This window comes from Amphiprion ocellaris, chromosome 5, assembly GCF_022539595.1.
Source record: "Amphiprion ocellaris isolate individual 3 ecotype Okinawa chromosome 5, ASM2253959v1, whole genome shotgun sequence".
In the NCBI taxonomy this organism is placed as follows: Eukaryota; Metazoa; Chordata; class Actinopteri; family Pomacentridae; genus Amphiprion; species Amphiprion ocellaris.
In genome coordinates this window covers 39,624,355-39,652,353 of record NC_072770.1, presented here as the reverse complement: position 1 = coordinate 39,652,353, position 27,999 = coordinate 39,624,355, and the positions used below count along the sequence as shown (strand labels likewise).

Below are 27,999 nucleotides of genomic sequence, written 5' to 3'. Positions count from 1 at the left end.
CTTCAGTCAGCAACAGGAACAGATTACCTTCAGTCAGGAACAGCTTACTTTAATCAGGAACAGATTAGCTTCAGTCAGGAACACTTTAGCTTCGGTCAGGAACACTTTAGCTTCAGTCAGGAACAGATTATCTTCAGTCAGGAACAGATTAGCTTCAGTCAAGAACAGTTTGTCAGGAACAGATTAGCTTCAGTCAGGAACAGTTTAGCTTCAGTCAGGAACAGTTTAGCTTCAGCCAGGAACAGATTAACTTCAGTCAGGAACAGATTAACTTCAGTCAGGAACAGATTACCTTCAGTCAGGAACAGCTTACTTTAATCAGGAACAGATTAGCTTCAGTCAGGAACAGATTAGCTTCAGTCAGGAACAGTTTAATGTTTGTCAAGAACAGTTTAGCTTCGGTCAGGAACAGTTAAGCTTCAGTCAGGAACAGATTAGCTTCAGTCAGGAACAGTTTAGTTTCAGTCAGGAACAGATTACCTTCAGTCAGGAACAGTTTAGCTTCAGTCAGGAACAGATTAGCTTCAGTCAGGAACAGTTTAGCTTCAGCCAGGAACAGATTAACTTCAGTCAGGAACAGGAACAGATTATCTTCAGTCAGGAACAGCTTACTTTAATCAGGAACAGATTAGCTTCAGTCAGGAACAGTTTAGCTTCAGTCAGGAACACTTTAGCTTCAGTCAGGAACAGATTAGCTTTAGTCAGGCACAGATTAGCTTCAGTCAAGAACAGTTTGTTTGTCAGGAACAGATTAGCTTCGGTCAGGAACAGTTTACTCTAATCAGGAACAGATTAGCTTCAGTCAGGAACAGTTTAGCTTCAGTAAGGAACAGATTAGCTTCAGTCAGGAACAGTTTAGCTTCAGTAAGGAACAGATTAGCTTCAGTCAGGAACAGTTTAGCTTCAGTCAGGAACAGTTTAATGTTTAATCTGGAACAGTTTAGCTTCGATCAGGAACAGTTTAATCAGGGACAGATTAACTGTGGTTTCTCGTCTAAAAAAAAGCCCGAAGTGTTTAGCTTCAGCTTCCGGCCACCATCTTTGTTTTTCAACCCACAAACACAAATATAGGCTGAGGCCCCGCCCCGCCGTGACGTCACGACGCGCTGCAGGTTTCTGGGGTTGTAGTTGGACAGTTCAGTGCCTCCTAACTGCAGGTGAGCTCCACCTGCCGCGATTTGTCCGGTTCGGTTGTGTTCCGTTGGACCGGAGCTGCCGTTCGGCTCCCCACCCCCACCCCTACCCCTCGGCGGCCAGAGCCCGCCCCCTCCGCTCGCTCCCCGGCAGCCTCCGCCTCTCCTCCCGCTCTGTCATCCACACCGCTGTTGTTGCAGCCATTTTACCTTGGAGCGTCGGCACAGCGGCGACCGGAGGATGCCGAGACAGCGCCGTTAAAAGGTAATTCTGCTTTTCTCCCGGAGCGTGGTCCTCTCTGTCGGTAGCCTTCCGGTATACCGCCTCCGTTAACGGGTCTGTGGAGCGGAGGGAACGGAGGCCCGCCGGCCGGAGCGGCAGCGGCAGCCTCGGCTCCTCGGAGCGGCAGACGGAGGGACGGCGGCGGGAGAGCAACTCGGCGAGCGGCGCTGGTCGCTGGCAGTTCACGGGGGAAAAATGGCGTCTTTCAGAAAAATACCGAAAGTTGTGGGATTGTGTTCGGCGGCAGCGGGAACGAACATTTGGTCTCAGTTCTTTGAACGTTCTTAAAGTGTTCTTTAAACCAGACTGGCGGCTCTGAGCAGGGGGCGGTAGAGAGCAGCGGCGGAGGTTAGCCTTGTATTGTAGCTTAATCCAGTGTTAGCTAGCCTTCCTGTTCGCATGTGTGACAGAATTAGTTCTGCTATCGTCCGTCTGGTTCTGGTTCTTTGTTCTGTTCAGTCAATAAACACATCAGTCTGCCGGGTTTGTTTAAATCAAGAACACAGTTTCCTTAAATTAGCCTTTTCCTTTCAACCAGGGGGCGCTAGAGAGCAAGCGGTGGAGGTTTGCGTTCGTTTTGTAGCTTAACTCTGAATTAGCCAACATGTGTTTTAGCATTTCAAACATAATTATTTTTAGGATTCTTTGTTCTTTTCAGTCGTAAACGCATCAGTTTGCTTTGATCGGGAATGTATATTTTAACACGGCTAGTTGTTAGCATTCGACAATCGTAGAAATGAATAAAATATAATGTTCACCGGAAACGTCAGTGAACCTACATTTGGTCTTAGTACTTTAAATGTTTAAATGAGCCTTTTCCATTCAGCCAGGGGGTGCTAGAGAGCAGATACGTTGGTTTGCGCTTGTTTTGTAGCTTAGCGCTGAATTAGCCAACATGTGTTTTAGCATTTCAGACATCATTATTTTCAGGTTTCTTTGTTCTTTTCAGTTGTACACACATCAGTTTTTTCAGTTTTTTTAGTCAGAACACAAATTTATAACAATTTCCTTTAAAGTTACCGAAATGAAACCGGCGCCTTCAACCAGGGGGAGCTAGAGAGCAGAATCGGAGGCTATCCTTGTTTTGTTGCTTAGCCCTGAATTAGCCAACATGTGTTTTAGCATTTCTGACGTGATTGTTTTCAGGTTTCTTTGTTCTTTTCAGTTGTAAACACATCAGTTTTTTCATTTTTTTTTTAGTCAGAACACAAATTTATAACAATTTCCTTTAAAGTTACTGAAATGAAACCGGCGCCTTCAACCAGGGGGAGCTAGAGAGCAGAATCGGAGGCTATCCTTGTTTTGTCGCTTAGCCCTGAATTAGCCAACATGTGTTTCAGCATTTCTGACGTGATTGTTTTCAGGTTTCTTTGTTCTTTTTAGTTGTAAACACATCAGTTTGCTTCAATTGGGAATGCAAATTTTTACACGGCTAGTCGTTAGCATTTGACTAGTGTAGAAATAAATAAAATATAATGTTCACCAGAAACGTCAGTGACTCTACATTTGGTCTCAGTTCTTCAAACATTCTTTAAATTATTCGTTTCCCTTCAACCAGGGGGTGCTAGAGAACAGATACGTAGATTTGTGTTCGATTTGTAGCTTAGCCCTGAATTAGCCAACATGCGTTTTAGCATTTCAGACATCATTAGTTTCAGGTTTCTTTGATCTTTTCGGTCGTAAACACATCAGGTTTTTCTGGTTTGTTTAAATTCAGAACACAAGTTTATAACAATTTCCTTTAAAGTTACTGAAATGAAACTGGTGCCTTCAACTAGGGGACGCTAGAGAGCAGCGGAGGTTAGTGCTTGTTTTGTAGCTCTATCCTGTGTTAGCTAGCCTTCCTGTTAGCATGTGTGACAGAATTAGTTCTGCTGTGGTTCATCTGGTTCTGGTTCTTTGTTCTGTTCAATCAGTAAACACAGTTAATGTTCAGCGGAAAAGTCAGTGAACCTACATTTGGTCTCAGTTCTTTAAATTGAACAGGGGGCGCTAGAGAGACGCCCAGCTATGTAGGTTTGTGCTTGTTTTGTAGCTTAGCCCTGAATTAGCGAGCCTGTTTTTTAAAATGTGTTTCTTTGTTCTTTTCAGTCATAAACGCATCAGTTTGTCGTATTTGTTTAAAATGAGGACTTCTAATTTACAAAAATTTCCCTTAAATGTACTTTAAATGTTACCTGTGCCTTCCAAAATGGGGCGCTCGAGAGCAGTTACGTAAGTTTGAGCTGCTATTGTAGCTGAATCCTCCGTTAGCTAAACTGTGTTTTAGTGGTTCTGATATAATTAGTTAAAATGGGGTGACTTTATTTCAGGGTAACTTGTTCTTTCCTGTCAGTAAACACATCTGTTTATCTGGTTTGTTTAAGTCAAGCTGTAAATTTTGACAGTAAATAATCTTTGTTTGTGCCCGAATTGTAGCATAATCCTGTATTACCCTGTTTGTTAGCGTTTCTGCCTCAGGTAGTTAAAGCGTAATGACTTTAATTCAGGATTCTTTGTTCTTTTCTGTCAGTAAACGCATCAGTTTAAATGGTTTGTTTAAATTAGAAAAGCCAGTTTTTCACACAGATAGTCTCAGATGTAGGTCGGTGCTCACATCATGGCGTCACGCTTTAGTGGTGAACGCTGGTGTTTCTGACTTAATCAATTAGAACGTGGCTAACGCTAGTGTTTCTGACTTAATCAATTAGAACGTGGCTAACGCTAGTGTTTCTGACTTAATCACTTAGAACATGGCTAACGCTAGTGTTTCTGACTTAATTAGAACGTGGCTAACGCTAGTGTTTCTGATTTAATCAATTAGAACGTGGCTAACGCTAGTGTTTCTGACTTAATCAATTAGAACGTGGCTAACGCTAGTGTTTCTGACTGAATCAATTAGAACGTGGCTAACGCTAGTGTTTCTGACTTAATCAATTAGAACGTGGCTAATGCTAGTGTTTCTGACTTCATCAGTTAGAATGTGGCTAACGCTAGTGTTTCTGACTTCATCAGTTAGAACGTGGCTAACGCTAGTGTTTCTGACTTAATCACCTAGAACGTGGCTCACGCTAGTGTTTCTGACTTCATCAATTAGAACGTGGCTAACGCTAGTGTTTCTGACTTAATCAATTAGAACGTAGCTAACGCTAGTGTTTCTGACTTTTTTTTTAAACTTTATTTTTAATAAGTTTTTTTCTTTACAAACATGAGACAAAACATAATGAACTGATAGACTGACAAGATAGAGAGAAAAAAAGGGGTGTAGTTTACAAAGAGAGAATGTACATCTTACAGATCCGGGATTGTATCGCTACTCGATTATTTTCCTTTTCTCTAAATGATACCTAGTTACAGAGAAATTGTTTCCATTTTCTCCAATAGCGTTGTCCTTTTTCTGAGCTTTGCCTCAAAGAGAAAGTTAGTCTCTCCATTGTGTATATTTTATTTGTTATTTCAATCCAGTCCGAAACATCAGGCGGATCCACATTCAGCCATTTCTGCGTAATGGCCTTTTTACTTGCTGCTTGTAAGATTTGCAGAAGATATCTGTCCTCCTTTTTTAGTCCAGTTGGCAAATTTCCAAGATAAAACAGTGAAAAAGTCTCTTCCAAATGTAGTCCTGCGATTGATGTAATATTACTAAGTACCTCTGTCCAGTAGGGGGCAATCTTGGGACATTCCCAAAAAATGTGAAAGTGTCCTGCTGATATCTGTCCACATTTCCTCCAGCAGTTTCCATGTTCGGAAGATTTTGCTTGTAGAGCCTTGATTTTTGGGATAATATCTTAATGTGTTCTTCCAAGTGAACTCTCTCCATAGTTCAGAACAGGTAGTAGTCATGATTGTTTTACAGATATTTAACCAATCCTCATCACTTAAGCTGATTCCAACCTCTTTCTCCCATCTCTGTTTAATGTGCATAGTAGAGAGCTTTTTTCTAGATTGTAGGATTGCGTAGACTGAAGAGACCTGTTTTTTGATAAGTTTCCCTTTGCAGACATCAATGAAAAGCAAAATTAAAGAGCAACTTTCATGGTTTTTGGGTCTAGTATCTGCATTAAAATGATGTCTTAATTGAAGATATCTGAAAAAGTCATTTCTTTCCAAGTTATATCTTTCTGATAATTGTTGAAAGGATTCCAATCCTTTGTCATTAGATATTTTCCAGTATGCAGTTATACCTTTACTACACCAATTTTTAAATCCATTATCATTTCTTGCTGGCGTGAAAGCCTCGTCATATGCGGGCCAGCGCAGAATCTTTGCATGTTTTTCCACTGCTTTGTCTTTAAGTTCTTTTAACCAAATATTTAATGGTGTTTTTATCCATGAGGGTACTTTGGGTAAGAGTGATTGTAATAGTTGCTTGTCCCCTAAAATAGAGGGGAGAGGAATTTGGATCTCAGCTTGATCCATTTCCTTCCATCTGGCATCACATGACGGGTCACACCATGCAATCAGAATTCTAAGCAGTGCAGATTTATAGTAGCTTTCAAGACATGGAAGAGCTCTACCTCCTTTATTTTTTGTTAATTGCAAGGTCTCAAATTTTATCCTCGGTCTGCGTTTGTCCCAAATAAAATCTGAAATAATTTTGTTCCATTCATTAAATTGCTTGGAGGACACCTCAACTGGTAGAGCCCAAAATAGATATAGTAGCTTAGGTAATATTGTCATTTTTATCAAATCTATTCTATTGTGCATGTTCATTGGGAGAATTAACCATCGTTTCAGATCTGATTTTATACTACATGTTAGGGGTTCATAGTTATATATACTGATATCTGCCAATTCTTTAGGAAAATTAACCCCTAAGTATTTAATTATGTCATTGCTCCAATTGCATTTTAAACACTTTTGCATCTGTTTGTCAGGATTATAATTAAACGTTAAAATTTGAGTTTTATGGAGATTTAACTTGTAGCCAGAGTAGTAACCAAATATGTTAAGTAAGGATAGTAATGATGTCAGACTAGTGTCAGGTTTAGTTAGGGTCATCAGAATATCGTCCGCATACAGACATATTTTGTACTCCGTATTGTGTATGGTGACCCCTACAATATTTTGTGATTCTCTGATGGCTTGCGCTAATGGCTCGATGAATAGTACAGAGTTGCACTCATTGCGCATCCCTGTCTACAACCTCTTTTCAATGCAACCGAGTTTGATAAGTCTCCATTAATTTTTATCCTTGCCGTAGGTGAACTATACAAGGATTTTAGGCACTTGGTAAACTGGGTACTGAAGCCAAATCGTTTTAAAGACAAATATAGAAACTCCCATCTAACGGAATCAAACGCCTTTTCTGCGTCAAGGCTAAGAACCACAGATTCTGTGGACTTCATGTGATGAATGAGGTTAAGCGCTCTACGTATGTTGTCATGTGTTTGTCTATTTTTAACAAATCCTGTCTGGTCTGTATCTATCAGTTCTGGAATTATATTTTCTATTCGTTTGGCCAGTATTGTCGTAAGTATTTTATAATCCAAATTTAGAACTGATATGGGTCTGTAGGAACTACATTCAGTTGCGTCTTTCCCTGGTTTGTATATTACAGAAATAAGGGCTTGATTCCAAGATGGTGGTATTTCTCCACCTTCAAGGACATAATTGAAACAGCGCTTTAATATTGGTAAAATCATTTGCCTTACTTTCTTGTACCATTCCGATGGAAAACCATCTGGGCCTGGCATTTTATTTCCTTTTATGTTTGATATTGTCTTATTAATTTCTTCTTCTGTTATTTGCCGTGTAAGTCTCTTATTTTGTTCTATACCTATAGAAGGTAAATCCAGTGAATCCAGGAAAGAATCTATGATATCAGGACTTGCCGCTGGAGGTTGGGAATATAAATCTGTGTAATAGGAAACAAAAGATTTTTGTATATCTTCTAGATTATATTGCATCTTCTTAGTTTGTGGGTTTTTTATTTTATGTATACAACGACTGGCTTCTTGTTTTCGTATCCTCCAAGCAAGTAACTTCTTGGCTTTAGGTCCATTCTCATAATAGTTTTGTTTAATAAATTTAGCTTTTTTGACTACCTGATTTTCATAAAGTTCATCTAAAGTCCGCCTGGTCAAGGTTAACTTTTCTAAACTCTCTGCATTATTATTCTTCATATGTTCTGTTTCTAAAAGTTTAAGCTCCTTTACCTTATCAGAGATTAGTTTCTCTTTTTCTTTTTTCCTCTCCGAGGACCACATTATCAATTTGCCTCTCAGGACTGCTTTAGCAGCATCCCATAGTACACTTGGAGAAATGTTTTCATTATCGTTGTGATACATGTAATCTGCAAACTCCTCTTTAGTACGTTTTTGGAATTCTGTCTCATTAAGGAGGTTGCAATTCAGTCTCCAAACTCTTTCTTTCAGTTTTGTATCTAAATGTATTGTTAGGTAGACCCCTTCGTGGTCGGAGATATCCCTGACTCCTATTTTACAATCAATTATCCTATGTCTGTCAGAATTCAACATGAAGAAATAATACAATCTAGAAAAGGTTGCATGGGAGTGGGAGAAGAAGGTGAACATTTTTTTGTGTGGGTGTAGGTCTCTCCATATATCAATCATACCGAGCTCTTTTAATAGTTTTTTAGCATGTACTGCTTCTGGTCGCATTTTCTTCATACTGGAAGAGGAGTCTAATGAAGGATGCAGCTGTATATTCCAGTCTCCTCCGCATATCACAACCCCTGCCATTTCAAAACATAATAAGTCTAAGACCTTTTTAGTAAACTGTTTGTCACTTCTAGGGGGGCGATACACATTAAGCAATGTAACCTCTTTGTGATCAATAAAGCCTTTTACTAAGATGTATCGCCCTTCGGCATCAACTTGTGAGGTGAATTGGAAGTTTACATGGTTTGAGATAAGAATAGAGACTCCCCTAGCTTTATCTGTTTTATAAGAAGAGTAATAAGCATGTTTAAACCATTTTTTAAGCTTTTCATGTTCGTTGTTTGAAAGATGTGTTTCTTGCCAAAATATGACATCTTGCTTTTCACGCTTCATCTTGGCTATAACTTTACTCCTCTTTATAGGATTGTGTAAGCCATTAACGTTAAGGGTAATAAAATTATACTTCTGTCTAGACATTTTGCTTTTCAAAGAGAGAATACAATTGTTGCCAGGATTAGACAGTCAAAATAAGAACTGAAAAATGTCGGTCTATCTAATGAACAATAGGAACAGGTAACAAAGTAGAACAAAAACGACTTCCAAGTGTGAAGTGCATTATCCACTTCTGAGTTGAGAGAGAAGTCCTTTGAAACTAAAGGAGTCGCTCTCAGTGCGAGCCGTGAACTCTGATCGGTGTCGAACAGAGCAGCTCGCATAGGAGGAAAACCAAGCATGCATTTCCCAGCGAAAGGGTCAAGATTACTAATGTAGTTGAGGGATGACTAATACTTTAACACACAATGACAATCAGGAAAGTGTAAACCTTAATTGGTGCCGTCTTCGTTGCGTTGGAATTCTTTCAACCTTTCCTAAATGTGCTTGATTCTTTCCCGTTTACGTCGTGAGGTGCCAGCATTTTGTCACGCAGACTGTACCGTCTTCATTCCAGGTGACTCGCGGTGTTTTGTTATCTGAGCAAAGGTTTCTGCATCAATCAGTCCTCTCCTCTTCAGGTCAATCGCGGTGTCCTGAGCGTCTTTGTAAACCATCGGACCGGTTTGGTAATGTACTCGGAGTCGTGAAGGGTGAAGTGTCTGGAAACGCACTTCTTTCTCTTTCAGCGTCTTTCTGATGGGGGCATATGCCTTCCTCTTAGCCAAGGTATTACTGGTATAATCTTGCTCGAAGAAAATGCGTCTTCCTTGGAATTGGATGTCCTTTTTGCTCCATGCAGAACGAAGCACGCGTTCCTTGGTTTTAAACTCCAGAAAGCAGAGGATGATGGATCTCAGGTTGGCACTTTGGGGAGGTTTAATGGCGGATGAACGGTGGCATCTTTGTATTCCGAGGAGGATGTCGGGGAGAGCAAGCTCCGTTTTAATAAAATATTCCATAAATCCAAGAATATCATCCTTTTTGGCCCCTTCTTCAATGCCGTGAATCCTTATGTTGTTTCTCCGTGAGCGTGCCTCTAAGTCTTCGAGCTGTGCCTGGAGATTTTCTTGTAATTCAAGAGTGTGGGACAGCACTTCTCTTACATCGGCGCTGAAAGTCTCCATTTCCGTGACTCTGAGCTCGGCTCCTTCCATCCGGCTAGTCATGTCCTTGATGTCGGTTTCAATCACGCCGAGTCGGTTGTTCATTTCCCCTCTGAAGTCGCTAAGCTCTCTTTTAAGCTGGCCAGTGGTTTCAGAGAGCTCCTTCGTAATGTCCATACTTACTTTTTGTATTTCGGCGATGATGCTATCCTTCATAGCCTCCATACTATCGGCTAGCAGCTTGCTATCACAGGTGTTGCCGTCTTCACTATCACTCAATGATATCGTGTTTTCTTCAATAGTCGCTGGTGTCTTTCCTCTCTTTTTATGTCTGGAGCCCCCTCGCATTCTTTTGAACAACTTTCTGTTCAGTAAAATACTATAAAAGTCCAAAGGGGAGTAAGACCCGTTGGGAGGTGATGATTTATGTGGCCGCTTGCTCTTCCGCCATTTCCGGAAGTCCTAGTGTTTCTGACTTAATCAATTAGAACGTGACTAACGCTAGTGTTTCTGACTTAATCAATTAGAACGTGGCTAACGCTAGTGTTTCTGACTTAATCAATTAGAATGTGGCTAATGCTAGTGTTTCTGACTTAATTAGTCAGAACGTGACTAACGCTAATGTTTCTGACTTAATTAGTTAGAACATGGCTCACGGTAGTGTTTCTGACTTAATTAGTCAGAACGTGGCTAATGCTAGTGTTTCTGACTTAGTCAATTAGAACGTGGCTAACGCTAATGTTTCTGACTTAATTAGTCAGAATGTGACTACCGCTGGTGTTTCTGACTTAATCAATTAGAACGTGGCTAACGCTAGTGTTTCTGACTTAATCAATTAGAACGTGGCTAACGCTAGTGTTTCTGACTTAATCAATTAGAACGTGGCTAATGCTAGTGTTTCTGACTTAATTAGTCAGAACGTAGCTAACGCTAGTCTTTCTGACTTAATCAATTAGAACGTGGCTAACGTTAGTGTTTCTGACTTAATTAGTCAGAATGTGGCTAACGCTAATGTTTCTGACTTAATTAGTCAGAACGTGGCTATTGCTAATGTTTCTGACTTAGTCAGAACGTGGTGACTCCGTTTGAGGTTTCTTTGTTCAATATGTCAGTTTGCCCAACTTTTTTTTAATATGTGTTTGTGTGTATTTGTATTATATATAATATAATATTACTAATATTATATATAGTATAGTATTATTAGCATTATAAATAGTATAGTATTATTAGTATTATAAATAGTATAGCATTATTAGTATTATTACTAATAGACAAATGCTGCATTTCTGCCATATGGGGGAATGAGCAGCCTTGGAGGAGGACTGAGCTCTCTGGGGGCTTTTCCAGTTATTATTGTTATTACCTCCACCAAGGAGAGTGTGTTTTTTCCACCGTTTGCTTCTGAGTGCTTTCCTAGTTCTGGTTATTGCTTATAAATGGATTTGTTAAAGATTTCTATCTCGTTTTTGTCGTTTTGGCAGTGATGCGGCCTTGGAGCCTCCTCCAAGGGGGCCTGATTATTAACTGTAGAAACTGGAAGAATATTTCCCTGAACTACTAATTTGTGATGTGCTGTTCTGTTCAGAAACCAGAGCTACTCCTAGGTTTGTTTTACTTTAGTAAAATCACTGTATTCTCCGTGTCCTCCCTAAAATGAAGTAATCGGTGACTCAGCTTTGACCAGCAGTCACCTGAACAATCCTTGGCTGAAGTGCCGGCAGTGTTTCCACACAGCAGAGAGGAGGCGAGTGTGTAAATATTAAAGTGAGTGTAGTGTAAAGAACTGCCGTTTGTTCCAGTTGTTGGAGGATCCAGTCAGCATGGTGAAACATCTGTGTTGGTAGATGCTGTTAGACATGCCTGTAGTCCTGCTTCCTGTCAAGTTCTATGCTGTTGTCTTCTATGGTGCAGCTTCCTGGGCCCAGACGTTGTTTACAGTAGGGCTGCAACAACGAATCGATAAAATCGATAATAATTGATTATTAAAAGCGTTGGCAACGAATTTCATTATCAATTCGTTGTGTCGCGTGATTCATGCATTGCTCACCATGTCGCGGAGCATCTACTTCACCTGCAGAGCTTTGTCAATGCTGGCTGACTGAAATGAAGTTTGTTTTTTTAAATAACTCCACCTGTAGAGCGAGTTGAACAAAACGAGGTGGCGGCAAAGCGAAAGTAAATTCAGAGTAATTTCAACCAAACATGACGGACATGGAGAAAACAGTCAGACCGAAATCCTCAAAAGTGTGGCAGCATTTCACGCTTCAAAAAATAAAAAACATGCGTAACATGCAAGCTTTACAAAAGTGATATGATGTACGGGAGCACCATGATGATGATGCAACACCTGAAACGGAAACACGTTGGAGTCGCCGATGAGGAAGAAGGAGCTCAACAGCAGGTAAGTCACTACATTATCCTACGTTTGTTCTGTTTTTAAGTGAGAAAACGTAACGTTAGTCTGTCTGGTAGCTCTCCTGATGCTAGTGTTTGTTAGCTGATTAATGACAGGGCGCGCGTGTGTGTGTGTGTGTGTGTGTGTGTGTGTGTGTGTGTGTGTGTGTGTGTGTGTGTGTGTGTGTGTGTGTGTGCGCGCGTGTGAAACTTTTATTTCACTTTAATCAGCTTAAGCAGGGTTTGAATATGCTTTATAAATAAACGTAACTTGCCCACAATGGTGATAATAATTTAAAGATTAAGCCTCAAGTTTTAATTTTCTCACAAAGTCTGAGTGAAGACACTGGTCTGTGTTGGAGTGAGGCAGGATGAACTGCATTTAGACCAAACAGGGGTTAAAGTAACTTATTTAGTATGTAGTATTTTTTATGGTGCTTGTCCTATCTATCTATCTATCTATCTATCTATCTATCTATCTATCATCTATCTATCTATCTATCTATCTATCTATCTATCTATCTATCTATCTATCTATCTATCTATCTATCTATCTATCTCTGTGTGTGTGTGTGTGTGTGTGTGTGTGTGTGTGTGTGTGTGTGTGTGTGTGTGTGTGTGTGTGTGTGTGTGTGTGTGTGTGTGTGTGTGTGTGTGTGCGTACTTTGTGTTTTGCTCTTTGGACTACTTACTTGCCTTAACCTAATACTGCAAATAAAACCAGATAACTACTGAGTTGTAAATTGTGCTATAATACACACTCATACTATCTTTCTCATTTCATGAACAGCAAACAATGACAGGCTTCATGATGAGCAAGACATCATGTCCACCACAGCAAGCATCTGTCCTGACTGAGAGCATCCTCAACATGATGGTCACTGAGATGAGGCCTCTGTCGATGGTTGAAGACGAAGGCTTCGCTACAAGGATCTTATTTGCTCTGTCAGTCCAAATCTTCTCTTTCTGAATAAAGCGGTGGAAATTAAAAATGTGTTGTTTTTTTTATCCGATTCATCGATTAATCGAAAAAAAATAATTGGCCGATTAATCGATTATTAAAATAATCGTTAGTTGCAGCTCTAGTTTACAGCACATTTTCTGGTGCTTATCAGCTCTGAGAAAAACACTAAAACTGGACCAATGGTTAGCTAGTTGGCCTCTTAATCCTCGTGTCGTCCTGCAGGTCAAAATTGACCCGTTTTAAAGTTTGAAAATGTGGAAAAAAATATATATTTTCACAGCGAAACTTCTGATGTCCACATTTTCAACATTTTTGGTAAATCTTTGAACATTTTTTGGTGGAAAAAAGAAATGTTAAAAATGTTTTTTAAGAACATTTCTCCAAAAAAATCAACCAATATCCAGCGTGTTTTGCTGGATTTTGGTTGATTTTTTTTGGTGAATGTTCTTAAAGAAAATATTTGAAGGTTTACTGATATATATGTAATCACTTTAGATATTTTTACGATTTTTTGGAAGATTTTTACTCATTTTAAAAGTATTCGCAGGATTTAAAAAAAAAAAAAAAGCTTTTAAGGGAAACTTTTAAGGAATTATTGGAATTTTCTTCCTGAAGGTTTTGCAAATTATTAGAAATTCGGGGAATTTTTTTCCCTAGTTTTTGGATTTTTTTCAGACAAGGAAACAATATTTTTTGGTGCCCATAAATGAAGACAGCAGGAGGATTAAATCTAAACCGTTCCAGAGACAACAGGGTTCAGTTCCTCTTCGGTCGGATGGAGCTAAAATGTGCTTATGTTTGTCCTCTGGCTAAATTAGCAGCTGCTTTTGTGAAAACTGAAGCTCCCGTTTTTGCTTCGTTTTTCACTGTGCACGGCACTGTTAAACTCTACAGTGCACGTGTGCAGCGTTAGAATCCAGTGGCTGGGTTTATGCTAACGGTTACTGGTGTCCAAGCAGAGCTAAATGCCTTTAGCCTGACGGCGACAGCAAAGATGTTAGCGGTTCTTCATGTAGAAGTTATTCAGTATAAAATTGGTTCTGATGTGGAATAAAATCAGTATGAAGTCTGTTTTGGTTTCCAACGGAGTGGTGTTTGTACAGAGCTGTACATGGAAGTACTACTGAACCTGCAGTACGTCTGCTGACTAATTGGATTCATAACGACTGATCTTAGTGATGAGTTAATTACAGTTAATAATCTGAAAATATATCAACCAATCAGACTGAAGAAGAAGATCTTGCATGCCAGTGAATGTAGTTCAGCTGTAGTTCCTGGTTGTTTGTGTCTCGTTTTTTTCGTTTTGTGTCTCGTTTGTTGTTTTGTCTTTTTTGTTTTGGTTCTCGTTTGTCGTTTTGTTTCTTGTCTTTGTTGTTTTGTTTCTCGATTTGTTGTTATCTGTCTCGTTTTTATCATTTTGTGTCTCGTTTTTGTCATTTTGTTTCTCGTTCGTGGTTTTGTTTCTTGTTTGTCATTTTGTTTCTTGTTTGTCGTTTTGTGTGTTGTTTTTGTCATTTTGTGTTTAATTTTTGTCGTTATCTGTCATTAATATGTTGAAGTTGAAGAAGAAGGTCGTACATGTTATTAAATGCAGATCAGCTGTAGTTCCTGGTTGTTCCATCAGGTGGAGCCTCTTCCTGTTTAATCCTGTAGAGACCAGAGGAGGTTAAAGCAGAGAGCATTGTGGGAGTTTAGTAGCAATGGGCACCATGACAGAGACTTAAAGAGCAAATTCTGAGCTCAGTGATCGAGAACCAATATTCATTAAATGTTATGTATTGATGGCATGTGATCATTCATATCGAGATTTATTGATTCATAAGGATTAGTGAGTAAAAATGAACCCACAGTGGGTTGAAATGAGTCGATGGTGAGTTAAAATCAGCCCACAGTGAGTAAAATGAGCCACAGCTTTAGGTTTAGTGTTAAAAAGGGAAGCGGTGTTGTTCTGATGGAGGTAGTTCTGTGGAATCGTACATCAGTGATTCTGCCCAGTCAGTGAAAGCACAGCTGGCTGTTCCAGCTGTTGGTAATTTATTCCTGCGGTCTTTATTTGTTAAAAACAGCAGCAGCAGCGTGGTTAATGGAGGACTGAGGGAAAGGAATCGTCTCTGGATGAAGTAAATCCATATCAGAAGCTGCTCTCAGGATATTTATTTCATTTAGATTTATTCTCCGTCAGAAACACTTAAGTTTAACGTCCCCTGATGGTCTGTGTGAAGACTGGCTGAACAGGTTTCTGTCCTTTATCTGTTCTAGTCTAACAGAAACCCTAATGAATCAGAACTTCAGTCTGACCTTCTGAAGACACCAGCTGGTATAAATTAGGTCACAAACATAATAAACCTTCTGAACTGTGAGCAGCTTTAGGACGTTTACTGCTTGTTTTTCTCCACTGTGGTTCATTTTCAATCTAAAGTCCTCAGCATGAAGAAGGAGAGAACTCAGAGATGTCTTCTGGTAGTTAGAATGGCACGGAAAGATGCACAAATGACACACAAAAGTTGTAAAAATGTCACACAATGACACAAAACTGACACAATAGATGTCCTGATTAGTGGTACTATGACTCCTTCTATCCCTCCTGATTAGTGGTACTATGACTCCTTCTGGACCTCCTGATTAGTGGTACTATGACTCCTAGACCTCCTGATTAGTGGTACTATGACTTCTTCTGTACCTCCTGATTAGTGGTACTATGACTCCTTCTGTACCTCCTGATTAGTGGTACTATGACTCCTTCTGTACCTCCTGATTAGTGGTACTATGACTCCTTCTGTACCTCCTGATTAGTGGTACTATGACTCCGTCTAGACCTCCTGATTAGTGTTACTATGACTCCTTCTATCCCTCCTGATTAGTGGTACTATGACTCCTTCTAGACCTCCTGATTAGTGGTACTATGACTCCTAGACCTCCTGATTAGTGGTACTATGACTCCTTCTGTTCCTCCTGATTAGTGGTACTATGACTCCTTCTGTACCTCCTGATTAGTGGTACTATGACTCCTTCTGTACCTCCTGATTAGTGGTACTATGACTCCGTCTAGACCTCCTGATTAGTGGTACTATGACTCCTTCTAGACTTCCTGATTAGTAGTACTAAGACTCCTTCCAGTGTCTGGTTTTGCTGCTGTGTTGCAGTAAAAGTATTGCATACTTAATTGCAAGTGCTGAATACTTTATTAGCTGTTTTCCTAGTTTTTGGGTCACTCTCTGCAAAGACATCTGAGTCGAACCTGACTATTCTTTTGTTTATTTGTGGTTTGATATCGGCCCCTGAGCAAAATGTGTTCTCTCAGCTGGAGAACAGTGGAACATGAGGAGACTCTGGAACATTTCATTATGTTCTGGCAGTCGGAAAATGTTGTCTGTTTATAACTGCATGTACACTAACAGTCTTTAGTCTGGGCACACCTTCTCGTTTAATTCTGTATCTTCAGGACTATTTCCATTGTAGATTCTCACTGAAGGCATCAAGCTATGAATGAACACACCTGAAATTATGGAGGAAACACAAAACGTGAAATCAGTCAGAACATGTTTTATATTTTAGATTCTCAATATTTAGAGAATGTCTGTTTAACCTTTAAAATCTATTATGAGTTATCTTAAGCTAATAACTTTTTTCTGGTAAGTCGCTGCCCTATTTTCCAAGACGAAACTCCTCTGACTTTCTGACCTGTTGCCTCGTCGTTGCTTGACTTGACGTCACTTTCAAGGCCGCGCTCTTGCGACATCAATGTCGTATTAACCCGACGGATCAAAGAGTAGATACTGAACAAGACTGTTATCTGTAGTTTACGTTGGTACTCGTGAGAACCTAACACAGTGCAGAACTCTGCTGTGAAGGTGGAGACATGCAGTGGTCAGTGGTGGAGTATTTGCGAAAATAACAACAAAAAAAAAGAAATTTGAAGGAGTGGCGGCCAGGATTTAGGAATGGCGGCCCGCCACTGCTGAATGAATGTAGAGGAAACACTGATCATGTAGGAACTAACCAGGAACCTATCAGGAACCATCTAGGAGCTACCCAGAAACCATTTAGGAACTACCCAGGAACCTACCAGGAACCATCTAGGAACTACCCAGGAAACATCTAAGAACTACCCAGGAACCTACCAGGAACCATCTAGGAGCTAGCCAGAACCATTTAGGAACTACCCAGGAACCTACCAGGAACCATCTAGGAAGTACCCAGGAACCTACCAGGAATTTGAATGTATCTCCAACTAGAGTCGTAAAAACCATCCAGCTCTACAACCAAACTGTCTCCATGAGGACCTCCCCAGGAAAGGAAGACCAAGAGTCTCCTCTGCTGCTGAGGAGAAGTTCATCCGAGTCTCCAGCCTCAGAAATGTCCTGTTAACAGCAGCTCAGATTAGAGCCCAGATAAATGCCACCAAGAGTTCTAGTAGCAGACACATCTCTACATCAGCTGTTCAGAGGAGACTGAACCAATCAGGCCTTTATGGTCCAATAGCTGCTCAGAAACCACTACTAAGGAAAAGCAACAAGCAGAAGAGATTAGTTTGGACCCAGAAACACCAGGAATGGACATTAGACCAGTGGAGATCTGGGCTTTGGTCTGATGAGTCCTAATGTGAGATCTTTGGTTCCACCCGCCATGTCTTTGTGAGACCAGAGAAGGTGAATGGATGGTCTCTACATGCATGGCTCCCACCGTGAAGCATGGAGGAGGAGGTGTGATGGTCACTGTTGGGGATTTATTCCAAACTGAAGGAACCCTGAACCAGCATGGCTACCACAGCATCCTGTAGCGACATGACATCCCATCCGGTTTGGTTTAGTTGGACCATCATTTATTCTCCAACAGGACCGTGAGCCCAAAGACACCTCCAGGCTGTGGAATCAATCAGTCTAACTTTATTTGCAGAGCACTTTACAGCAACATAAAAGAAGACCAAAGTGCTTTCCAAACAGCATAATAAAACATAACAATACAATTTTGGACTATCTGACCAAGAAGGAGATGATGGAGATGACCTGGCCTCCATAGTCACCTGATCTTAACCCAATCCAGATGTTTGGGATGAGATGGACCTCTGAGTGAAGGCAAAAGGCCCAACAAGAGCTTAGCATCTCTGAAACTCCTTCAAGACTGTTGGAGAACCATTTCAGGTTCTACCTCATGAAGCTCATCCAGAGAATAACAGTGCTCAAAGCAGGAATCAGCGCATAGAATCAAACAGAACGGACAGATTCTGAGTAATTATTGGTAATTTTTATTCAAATTGAATCATTTTGAACTAATTTAAAGTTTTTTGGGACTTGTTCAGGGTTATCTGGGACTTCCTTTGAGTCATTTGGGACCAAATTTAACAAATTTTTGACCATTTTAACATGTTTTGAGAAGTTTTGAGCAGGTTTCGAGTTATTTTGACCTAATTTCAACCTGTTTTACAAGTTATTTTGGACAGATTTTGAGTCATTATTGGCAATTTTTTAATTCAAGTTGAATCACTTGAAGAATCTAAAATCTAGAACATGTTTTGACTTATTTGTTTGCTACATAATTCCAGATGTGTTCATTCATAGTTTTGATGCCTTCAGTGAGAATCTATGATATAAATCATTGTGAAGATAAAGAATTAAATGAGAAGGTGTGTCCAGACTTTGGACTGGTGGTGTTCATGTAGAATAAGGACTGTAGGGTGGATAATAATCATGATGTTGGTAACCAGCAGTGTTTTTATGTCCTAACGTTCTGCTTTGTGTGACTGCTGCATCAAATCAGGCGCTCCCTAATGGACCAGTCAGAGGCTTTGGGTCAGCTGATTAACGGCACGGCTGCAGCTGATGAAAGATAAACACAACCTTTAATATAATATCTGAGGTGGAAAATCGCAGATGGAGGACGTCTCTACCTAATTATCGTCTGCTGCTCCTTGGGGACGTTCCGCTGAAGGATCTGCAGTAAAAACCTCATCGGTTTCCATTCATTGATTATAACGGGTCCGTGATTGCGGGCTGACAGCTGCTTCCTGTGGAGCCAAACACTCCACCAATCAGGGCAGCCGGGATTAGCCTCTGAGCGACAATCAGGAAAAACGCTGCTGATGAAGTGGCGACTGGAATGATGAAGAAGGGAATGAGATGGAAGCAGCTGCAGGGAACTGAGAGGAGAAAACTAACAATCCTAGGAGCTTCAGTGGACATCAACTGGACTTCTCGGACTTCTCTGGTAGAGATGTCCAGTTGATTACCCCTATGATTACCATGACCTGGATGACTGAAAATCTGAGTGTTAGCAGAGCGGAATTATCTAAACAAGAAAAGAGAGCGCAGTCCTCCTCCAAGGCTGCTCCTTCCTTCATAGGGATGAAATGCAGCGTTTATTAGTTATTGATGATCAGAAATCACATCAACATAGAATGTATCCATTTAATATAGATGTACCCACAAACAAAATACTCTGCTCTGAGCACAGGCGTGTGTTCTGCATGTGTACGTTATGTACGGATACCAAATCACGTGACCTAAATATGTAGCGGGCGGCGGGAATTGATGGGACTCAGAAACACCCCCACAATTTAATCAGTTGTTCCTTGATCATTTCTGATGGATAAGTCCTGATAACAAAAACAAGACACAAAACAACAAAAACGAGACAGAAGATGACAAAACGAGACAGAAGACGACAAAACGAGACAGAAGACGACAAAAACGAGACAGAAGACGACAAAAACGAGACGCGAAATGACTAGTGACGCTTTTAAATTTTAAAGTGTTCTGGCTCTTATATTTTTCATGTTGGATAAAGAGATTAGCATTTGTGGAGTAGATTGATTTCTAATATTTTACCTGATAATTATTATTTATAATAATTATAACTATTGAAGTTCAGTGTTTCGCCATGAAACAGGAAGTGCTGTCTAACTGTCCTGTTCATGCTCTAATCTGCCTCAAACTTTACATGTGATTAGAGTCCAGCCTTCACTAGATAAGTAGGCCTAAATACACTCTCAGTTGCAGCGCCACCTGGTGGACATGCTTGGATTCGCTGACCAACAAGGATGCGAGGACTCAATCAACGCTGCTTACAGCTTTAATTAGGGTCTGAAAAACCTATTGAAGCCTATGGGGTTTTTGGCTTTTTTTTTTTTTTTACCTGGCAAAACAATCTCAAATTTGGCGGCCTAAATATACTCGAAAACGTGTGAAAATTGCCACACACATCAGGTGAAACATTTCATATTTTGTGGGCTGCTTGCAGTTTTAATTTGTATCTCATCATAAGGGTTCAATAATTAAACCTATTTGTCTTGATTCTGGTTTGTGATAAATGTTGTTTATATGTGTAGAAAAAGGATCTCAGGTTGTTTCTGTGTCTGTTTCCAGCTGCAGCAGCTAACAAGGTTGGTTAGATGGAGGTTCTGTGTGAAGGTTGCTGTGCTTCTGTTGGTCAGTAATGAAGCAGCTGCCGTTAGCTTCAGTTTTTCTGCTGTTCCTGTCTGACAGTAAATCAGCTTCTTCCCGGAGCTTTCATCCACCTTTTAAAACCTCCATCTGTGTTCACAGCTGCAGCTTCGTCTTCATGTTCGCGTCTTCTTATCCAAACATCTCACAGCGAGCTCAGCTGCACAGCTTCAGTTCACAGTGGAGAACATCACCAGAACTGTTTGGAAATGTCTTTGATTCTGAATCCAGTTAGTATGTCTGCAACAGTGGAAGAACAATAGGAAACAGAAATATTAAAGTTTGTGTTAAAAGTAGTTTGAAGAGCTTTGGGATTAATGGTGTCAGGACACGTCTGGAGTTGTCCAGGAAATCTGACATCCTTAAAATGGAGGAGAAGGAAGGAAGCACGCCCAAATATGGAAACACCGTAGTAAGAAGGAAACATTTCCTCCATGATTTATTTTACAAAACAGTAAAAACAAAACAAACTGAACTCAACATGTTCTACAATTTTTTTTTTACCCTTTAGGCGCCACAGTTTTTTCAATAAAATATTCAGTTTTGATATCACTTTTTCAAAAGGTTGTAACTTGAAAATGATTAGAGATAAAGGCATACTGTAAATGAGTAAAATCATCAGTATGATCCAAAGTTTGTGATGGGAGTAAGTTCACTCATCTAATTTGCATATTATGACGTCACCAGGCGGCGGACATATGGATTACATAACTTTCACAGATGTTTATCGATCAAGATGGCATTGCTTGGCTCAGAATTTGTCAGATTCCTTTCTCCACAATACCCAGCAGGCTCATCTAAATGTCTGATCCACTTGTGACACTGTTCCTCATCTCTCAAGCAAACCCAGCCATCATCATCGCCATTTACGGCGGGGTCGTGAACGCCACTGCGGCCTCCACCGCTATTATCAGTGCATTTTCTCCTGCGTCTGCTGCTATTTCCGCGTTTTTTTGCATCCCCGCTACCCACCTCACTATTAGCGGTGTTTTGACCACCCTTGCTACATCCACCACGTCCCCTCCTGCCACCCCGGACACGGTGAAGCAAAGCATCGGCTCCAGTATGTGCTGCTTGTGGACTGTCATGGAGCGCGGACTCGCTGTCGTTACGCACAGACGCAGCGTCCCTTTATGTCTCACTGGACGACTGAACATCTTCATCAGAGGGTGAATATTCCTCTTCAGAGTCTGAGTCAGCCATTACTTGACGAAGTACTTTGTCAACAGTGAACAAACCTCTCAGAATGGTGAGTTTTCTCGCGCTGTCGTGCGCTCTGACTGCGACCCTCGTCTCCTCGACCGGGGGGCGGTTTTCAAACTCTATAAACTCCAAAACTTTGAATGAAAACACGCCCACAAATGATGCTCAGATTGAAGTTCCAGATGTCCGCCATCTCCTGGTGTAAAGTAGTAACTACATGAGGCACCATATTTGCAACTATAGCTTGTTATGTTCAGCAATGTTGCTTGTTGCAATATTGCGACTTTGGCGCTTAAAGGGTTAAACCATTTACAATTTTACAGATATTTAGTCTCATTTATGTTGTTTCTCCTCATCCTGTAGATGTTTTTCTACCTCTACTCTCTCAGTCATCCAGGTCCTGGTGGTCGGAGGAGCTTCAGGAGAAACCAACTAGAAATTCTGGAAGATGTTTCTAGAACCGTCTTCCACAACCTCCAGTTGGTTTCTCCTGAAGCTCGCCTGACCTCCTCATTCTGTAGATAGTTTTCTATCTCCATGTTTCCTCTCTACTCTGCTCATCATCTGTAGAAGATGTTTCACCATGCTGAATGTTTCTCCAACAACCTGCTCCTCTGTTCTCTGTTTCTGAGCCATGCTAACTTTATTTCTTCATCCAGTAGCTCTGGTTTTCCTCTCGCATCATTTTGAACACATTTTGTTCACTGGGGTTCTTGTTTTCCTCAGTTACAGATTAATAGTAATCAGTCCTTGTCTGACCAAATATTGCTCATTTCATTGTCAGATATCATGACGACAGATCTTTCCTGTACTCTGACCGTCTAGAAGTGTGATTCCATCTGACTGAATACTTTCCCTTTTTCCTGCAGGACTACAAACATGGCTGACGCGGCACGAGGTTCCGTGGTCGGTCGGCCATCAGCGTTCACCAACGAAGAGCGGAGGGCGGTTCACTCCTGGTCCCGGATCTCGTCAGCGGGACACAACGTCCTCCTGGACGCGATGAAGATCCTTAGCCCGATGTCCCGGGACCTGTCCAGCACCGAGGAGCTGGTGAGCTTCCTGCAGGAGCTGAGCGAAGAAGGACATAAGCCCACCGTGCTGCGCAGCAAAGACGTCTACGCCTACCGATCCTGCACCAACCAGCCGCTGACCCAGGACATGCTGAAGCCGCTCAGCAGGAACGTCAGACCCACCGCCAAGAGGAAGGGCAGGCGGCCGCTGGCCAAGAAGAGGGAGGTCCACCCGTCCTGGATCACCTCCGACAGGAGCAGCCCCCGGATCCAGGGGGTCCGACCGCCGGAGCTGCTGGTGGACCACTGCGCCATCGTCTGCAGCCGGACAGCCAGCCGGACAGCGGACAGGTCGCCGGTGGAGCAGCCGTGCCTCAGACTGACCAACATCGAAGGTCTGTCCGGCTTCCATACGGCCAGACTGCAGATCCACACCACCTGGGACTCGGAGGCCTCTGCTGCCTTTTCGCAGCAGCAGCACCCTTCAATGCTTTCAGGAATACCTTCACAGCCTTCTCAGAACGGTGGCGGGGCGCCCACCAAAGCCGTGGCCTTGTTCAGCCAGAAGAGCCTGTCCTGCCCCATCCGGCTGGACGGTGCCCTCATTGGAGACTCGGCGCCGGTGTTCTACGCCAACGGCCGGGCGTTCCCTCAGACTCTCACAGAGCTGCCCAGCAATGGCTGGAGGAGCAACGGCCTCCACCGGGATGCCCGAGGCCCCAAGGACCTGAGCCCGCCGACCCGGCAGAGGAGCAGCTGGAAGGACAAGAACAGTTTTAGGTGGAAGGTGATAAAGGTGGACGACTCGCGCTCGGTGGCCGAGGCCTGCAGGAAGGCCCAGAAGATCCTGCAGGTCAACCTGTCTCCGGTGATTCAGATCCAACCTCTCAACCACGTCCTCAGAGACTTCAGATACCAGAACAAGTGATGCCTCCACCACTCCTTTCAATGTTAGTGTTTCCATTCGTCAGCCTCCACCGGCTGAGGCCCGTCCGTCTCCGAGGGTTCTGTGATGGCTGCTGCTGGCTGATGGAGGTCGGTGGAGGTTCTGGTTCTGACGGGGAAACCCGGCTGAAAGGTGTTTGAAGTGAGGTGATGTTTTTCCTAGCAGGCTGGGAAATGACTGCCGATATTAGTTTATGCTTCACCTTGTTTCAACCAAACAGGATTTTGCTTTGAGCCGTTTGTCTGATCAGGAAGCAGAACCTGAACCAACCAGTCCAATAACTCCAGCGTAGTTAATGACCTTCTGCCTTCATGCTGTGAATAATTCAAGACTTCCAGATCCTTGGAGGACATAGAGGCGGGTCCAGTCCAGCAGATAGACAAGACATTCAGGAGGAAAAACACATCTGAGTTCTGATAGAAACTGACACCAGATCAGTTTAAATCCATCCAGGTGTCACAGTCTGAACATGATAAATCTGGACCCACCTCCATGGACTTCAAGGACCTGGAATGTTCTAAGTGAGACTAAACTTAAAGACTGGAAGCAGGAAAGGAGAACATCCCCTGGAGAAAGTTCTAGAGTAGACCTACCAACAACTGGAGAAAGTTCTAGAGTAGACCTACCGACAACTGGAGAAAGTTCTAGAGCAGACCTACCAACAACTGGAGAAAGTTCTAGAGTAGACCTACGACTGGAGAAAGTTCTAGAGTAGACCTGCCGACAGTTGGAGCAAGTTCTAGAGTAGACCTACCGACAACTGTAAAGATCACTGATTAATATCTGCTATCTTGTTTTTTTTTTTTAGCCTGAACAGTTGTCAGTAGGTCTACTCTAGAACTTTCTCCAGTTGTCGGTAGGTGTACTCTAGAAGTTTCTCCAGCGGTCAGTAGGTCTACTCTAGAACTTTCTCCAGGGGACGTTCTCCTCTATGGACTTGAAGGACCTGGAACTCTGGAAATATTCCCAGTATCAAGGTAGAACTCTGATCATTGGTAAAGTTTCTGGAGCTGAAGAACCAGATGTTCTGAGGAGGTCAGATTTGGTTTATTTTCCTGGCTTCAGCTTGTTGGGAATATTTGATGTCTTCTGGTGACAAACATGAATTAGAGAACATCTGAAGGGGGAACCGCTCTGGGTTTAGTCTTTCATTGTGAATGTTCTAAGAGGCCCTCAAACCATCTGTGACTTGGATTCCAAAGTGCAGTCCTAATTAAAATTGAATCTAAATGTCTGATGTGATGTTCTGCTGGTTTGTTTAAGTTCAACACATTAGTTTGGCTGATTCTCAAAAGTTTTTTCTCCCAGCAGAACAGATTTGAGTTTATTTGGAGGAAAAATCCCCAGACTAGGTTTTTGTTTGCTTCAGGTGCTAATCCTTCGGTGCTGAATGAAAAGAATGTCGAGCAGTTCTTCTTCTTCTGGTCCAGACTGTTTCAGAGCTGCAGGTCAAACCGAACCTCCTGTTGTGTCTTCTGAAGGTTCTGAGAGGAACCGAGTCTATGTTCATATCATCATCTGTGACCAACGTCTGTCTCCTTCAGCTGAACCAAACCGACTCCAGCTGTTTCAATCTGGTTTTCTGGGAGTTTTACTCGCATCAAATCCAGAAAAGCCCCAGAAAAAGCCAGTCACCCGACCTTTAGCTAGTTTAAAAAGTCAAAAACACGTCTTCTACAGCAGAACTTCTGAACGTCTGATCATGTTTCTGTTACGGAACGTCTGGTAGAACCAATGAGATCTCCTGTTGGAACCAGCGTTTGTTGGTTCCACGTCTCCGTCTGTGAATTTCTTTTGGTTCTGGGAGTTTGTTCTACGCCGGTCTGTTGGCGGTCATCACCTTTTCTAGATCTTTCTGTTAGTCTCGGTTGTGCAACACTTGTATAATATTGTATTTCCTACATGATCTTTGAAAATGTTTTTGTTCAATAAAACTGATCTGAAAACAGTCGGATGTTCTCAGAGTCTGACTGTCCAGCGTCAGAATGCAGGAACTCATTTCAGGTTCTATTTGCTGCTTCTTGATCACTTCTGTTTACAAACTAAGATGTCTTTGGGAAGATTTCTTTAATTGGATAGCAACAAAAGAAAACTCCCAGTCACTCTGCTGAGTTAAGCTGACAACTAAGCTATCCAGGTAACTGTATATATATATATATATATATATACACATGTATATATACATATATATATATATATATATATATATATATATATATATATATATATATATATATATATATATATATATACACGGTATGAGAGGTAAAAGTCATGGAATGGAGATTCTTCCTGTTCTTCACTTTGTGTCTGATAAATGTTAGAATCTGAAATGTGATCCTGTGAAGCAGCAGCAATCGGCAGAAATCAGCGTCTGATGAGGCTGTTTCCACCTCCCAGGTCGCCTCTCCACTCTTTTCTTCCTGACATCCGTTTAAATGGAGTCTTGCTGACGTGAGATGTTGTTGCCATGGTGACGGCTTCCCTCCGTCCTCCAGTTTATCGACCTGCAGTCGGAACACAGCAGCTGTTTGGAGACGTGATGTCGTCTCCAGGGGTTCCAGGGAATTTCTCCAGGACCACGGCAGGAACATCCAAGGAACCGTCAGATTAAAGTCCAACATTGATTATTATTGAGTGAACAACACAAAGCAGCTGTAGCTGCTTCCAGGAACAGATTACCTGGAAAATATACGTCACCTGCTTTTATTCTGGAGAGACTGGGAAGACACTTCCTCCAAACCAGTGAGACCAATTAATCTGGGATTCATTTGTTCTGTCAATCAGCCTGAGATTAAGTAGAGAGTTCCTGAATCTCAGTAACTGAAGCATCTGAAGTCAGTAAATAAAATGTAGAGCAGCTGTAGGCCCTGGATGGTCGACCAGGTGGTGTTTAAATATTCATGATTTACTGTGGTTTAAGTTTCATCTGAACTTTATTTGAAGGCAGTTGATGAACAGGAACAGAAGAGAAACTCTGAAAAGAAGACTTTGTTTCAACAGAAATCATCTGGACTTCTCTGGTAGGTTCTTCAGTTGTTCACCTACGAGGCTAAACGTCTGAAGAACCTCCCAGAGAAAAAAATCATCATGAATTTTGGCGCAAAAAAAAACGGCATAGTATACATGATTTCATCATATGGCACGTTTTTACAACATGTTGAAAAATCCCATGTTTTTTTCGACATAGTATAGTAAGGCATTTTTTTGCGCCAAAATTCATGATTTTTTTTTTTTTCAAAGAAAACCTTTCTGGAATTTTTTTCACGGCCTCCTTTACATGATTTCATCATATGGCACGTTTTTACAACATGTTGAAAAATTGCATTTTTTTTCGACATAGTATACTCAGGCGTTTTTTTTGCGCCAAAATTCATGATGATTTTTTTTTCCAAGAAAACCTTTCTGGAGTGTTTTTCACGGCCTTCTTTACATTATTTCATCCTATGGCACATTTTTACAACATGTTTGAAAAATCTAATTTTTTTTCGACATAGTGTAGTGAGGTGTTTTTTTGCACCAAAATTCATGATGAATTTTTTTTTAAAGAAAACCTTTCTGGAGTGTTTTTCACGGCCTCCTTTACATGATTTCATCATATGGCGTGTTTTTACAACATGTTGAAAAATCCCAAGTTTTTTTCGACATAGTATAGTAAGGCGTGTTTTTGCGCCAAAATTCATGATGATTTTTTTTTTTTTTAAAGAAAACCTTTCTGGAGTGTTTTTCACGGCCTCCGTTACATGATTTCATCATATGGCACATTTTTACCACGTTTGAAAAATTGCATTTTTTTTCGACATAGTATTGTAAGGCGTTTTTTTGCGGCAAATTCATGATTTTTTCTTCAAATGAAACCATTCCGAACTGTTTTTCACGGCCTCCTTTACATTATTTCATCATATGGCACATTTTTATGACATGTTTGAAAAATCAAATTTTTTTTCGACATAGTATAGTAAGACGTTTTTTTGCGTCAAAATTCATGATGATTTTTTTTTCAAAAAAAAACTTTCTGGAGTGTTTTTCACGGCCTCCTTTACATGATTTCATCATATGGCACGTTTTTACCACATGCTTGAAAAATTGCATTTTTTTTCGACATAGTATCGTAAGGCATTTTTTTGCGCCAAAATTCATGATGATTTTTTCTTCAAAGAAAACCCTTCTGGAGTGTTTTTCATGGCCTCCTTTACATTATTTCATCATATGGCACATTTTTACGACATGTTTGAAAAATCGCATTTCATTTCGACATAGTATCGTAAGGCATTTTTTTGCGCCAAAATTCATGATGATTTTTTTTCAACGAAAACCTTTCTGGAGTGTTTTTCACGGCCTCCTTTACATGATTTCATCATATGGCACGTTTTTACCACATGCTTGAAAAATTGCATTTTTTTCGACATAGTATAGTAAGGCGTTTTTTTGCGCCAAAATTCATGATGATTTTTTCTTCAAATAAAACCTTTCCGAAGTGTTTT

General features: G+C 41.2%; 1 protein-coding gene across 1 annotated transcript; it reads left to right on the top strand.

Annotated features, from left to right (window-relative positions):
* Positions 1 to 1,248: 1,248 nt before the first annotated feature.
* ccdc71 (coiled-coil domain containing 71) lies at positions 1,249 to 25,464 on the top strand. The gene is made up of 2 exons (XM_023267601.3): positions 1,249 to 1,398; positions 22,426 to 25,464. The coding sequence occupies exon 2, from the start codon at positions 22,436 to 22,438 to the stop codon at positions 23,495 to 23,497; it is 1,062 nt and encodes a 353-aa protein (XP_023123369.1). The 5' UTR covers positions 1,249 to 1,398; positions 22,426 to 22,435; the 3' UTR covers positions 23,498 to 25,464.
* Positions 25,465 to 27,999: the final 2,535 nt, after the last annotated feature.

Excerpts from the sequence above, each read along its gene's own strand:
- ccdc71 (XM_023267601.3), top strand. The coding sequence starts at position 22,436 with ATGGCTGACGCGGCACGAGGTTCCGTGGTCGGTCGGCCATCAGCGTTC.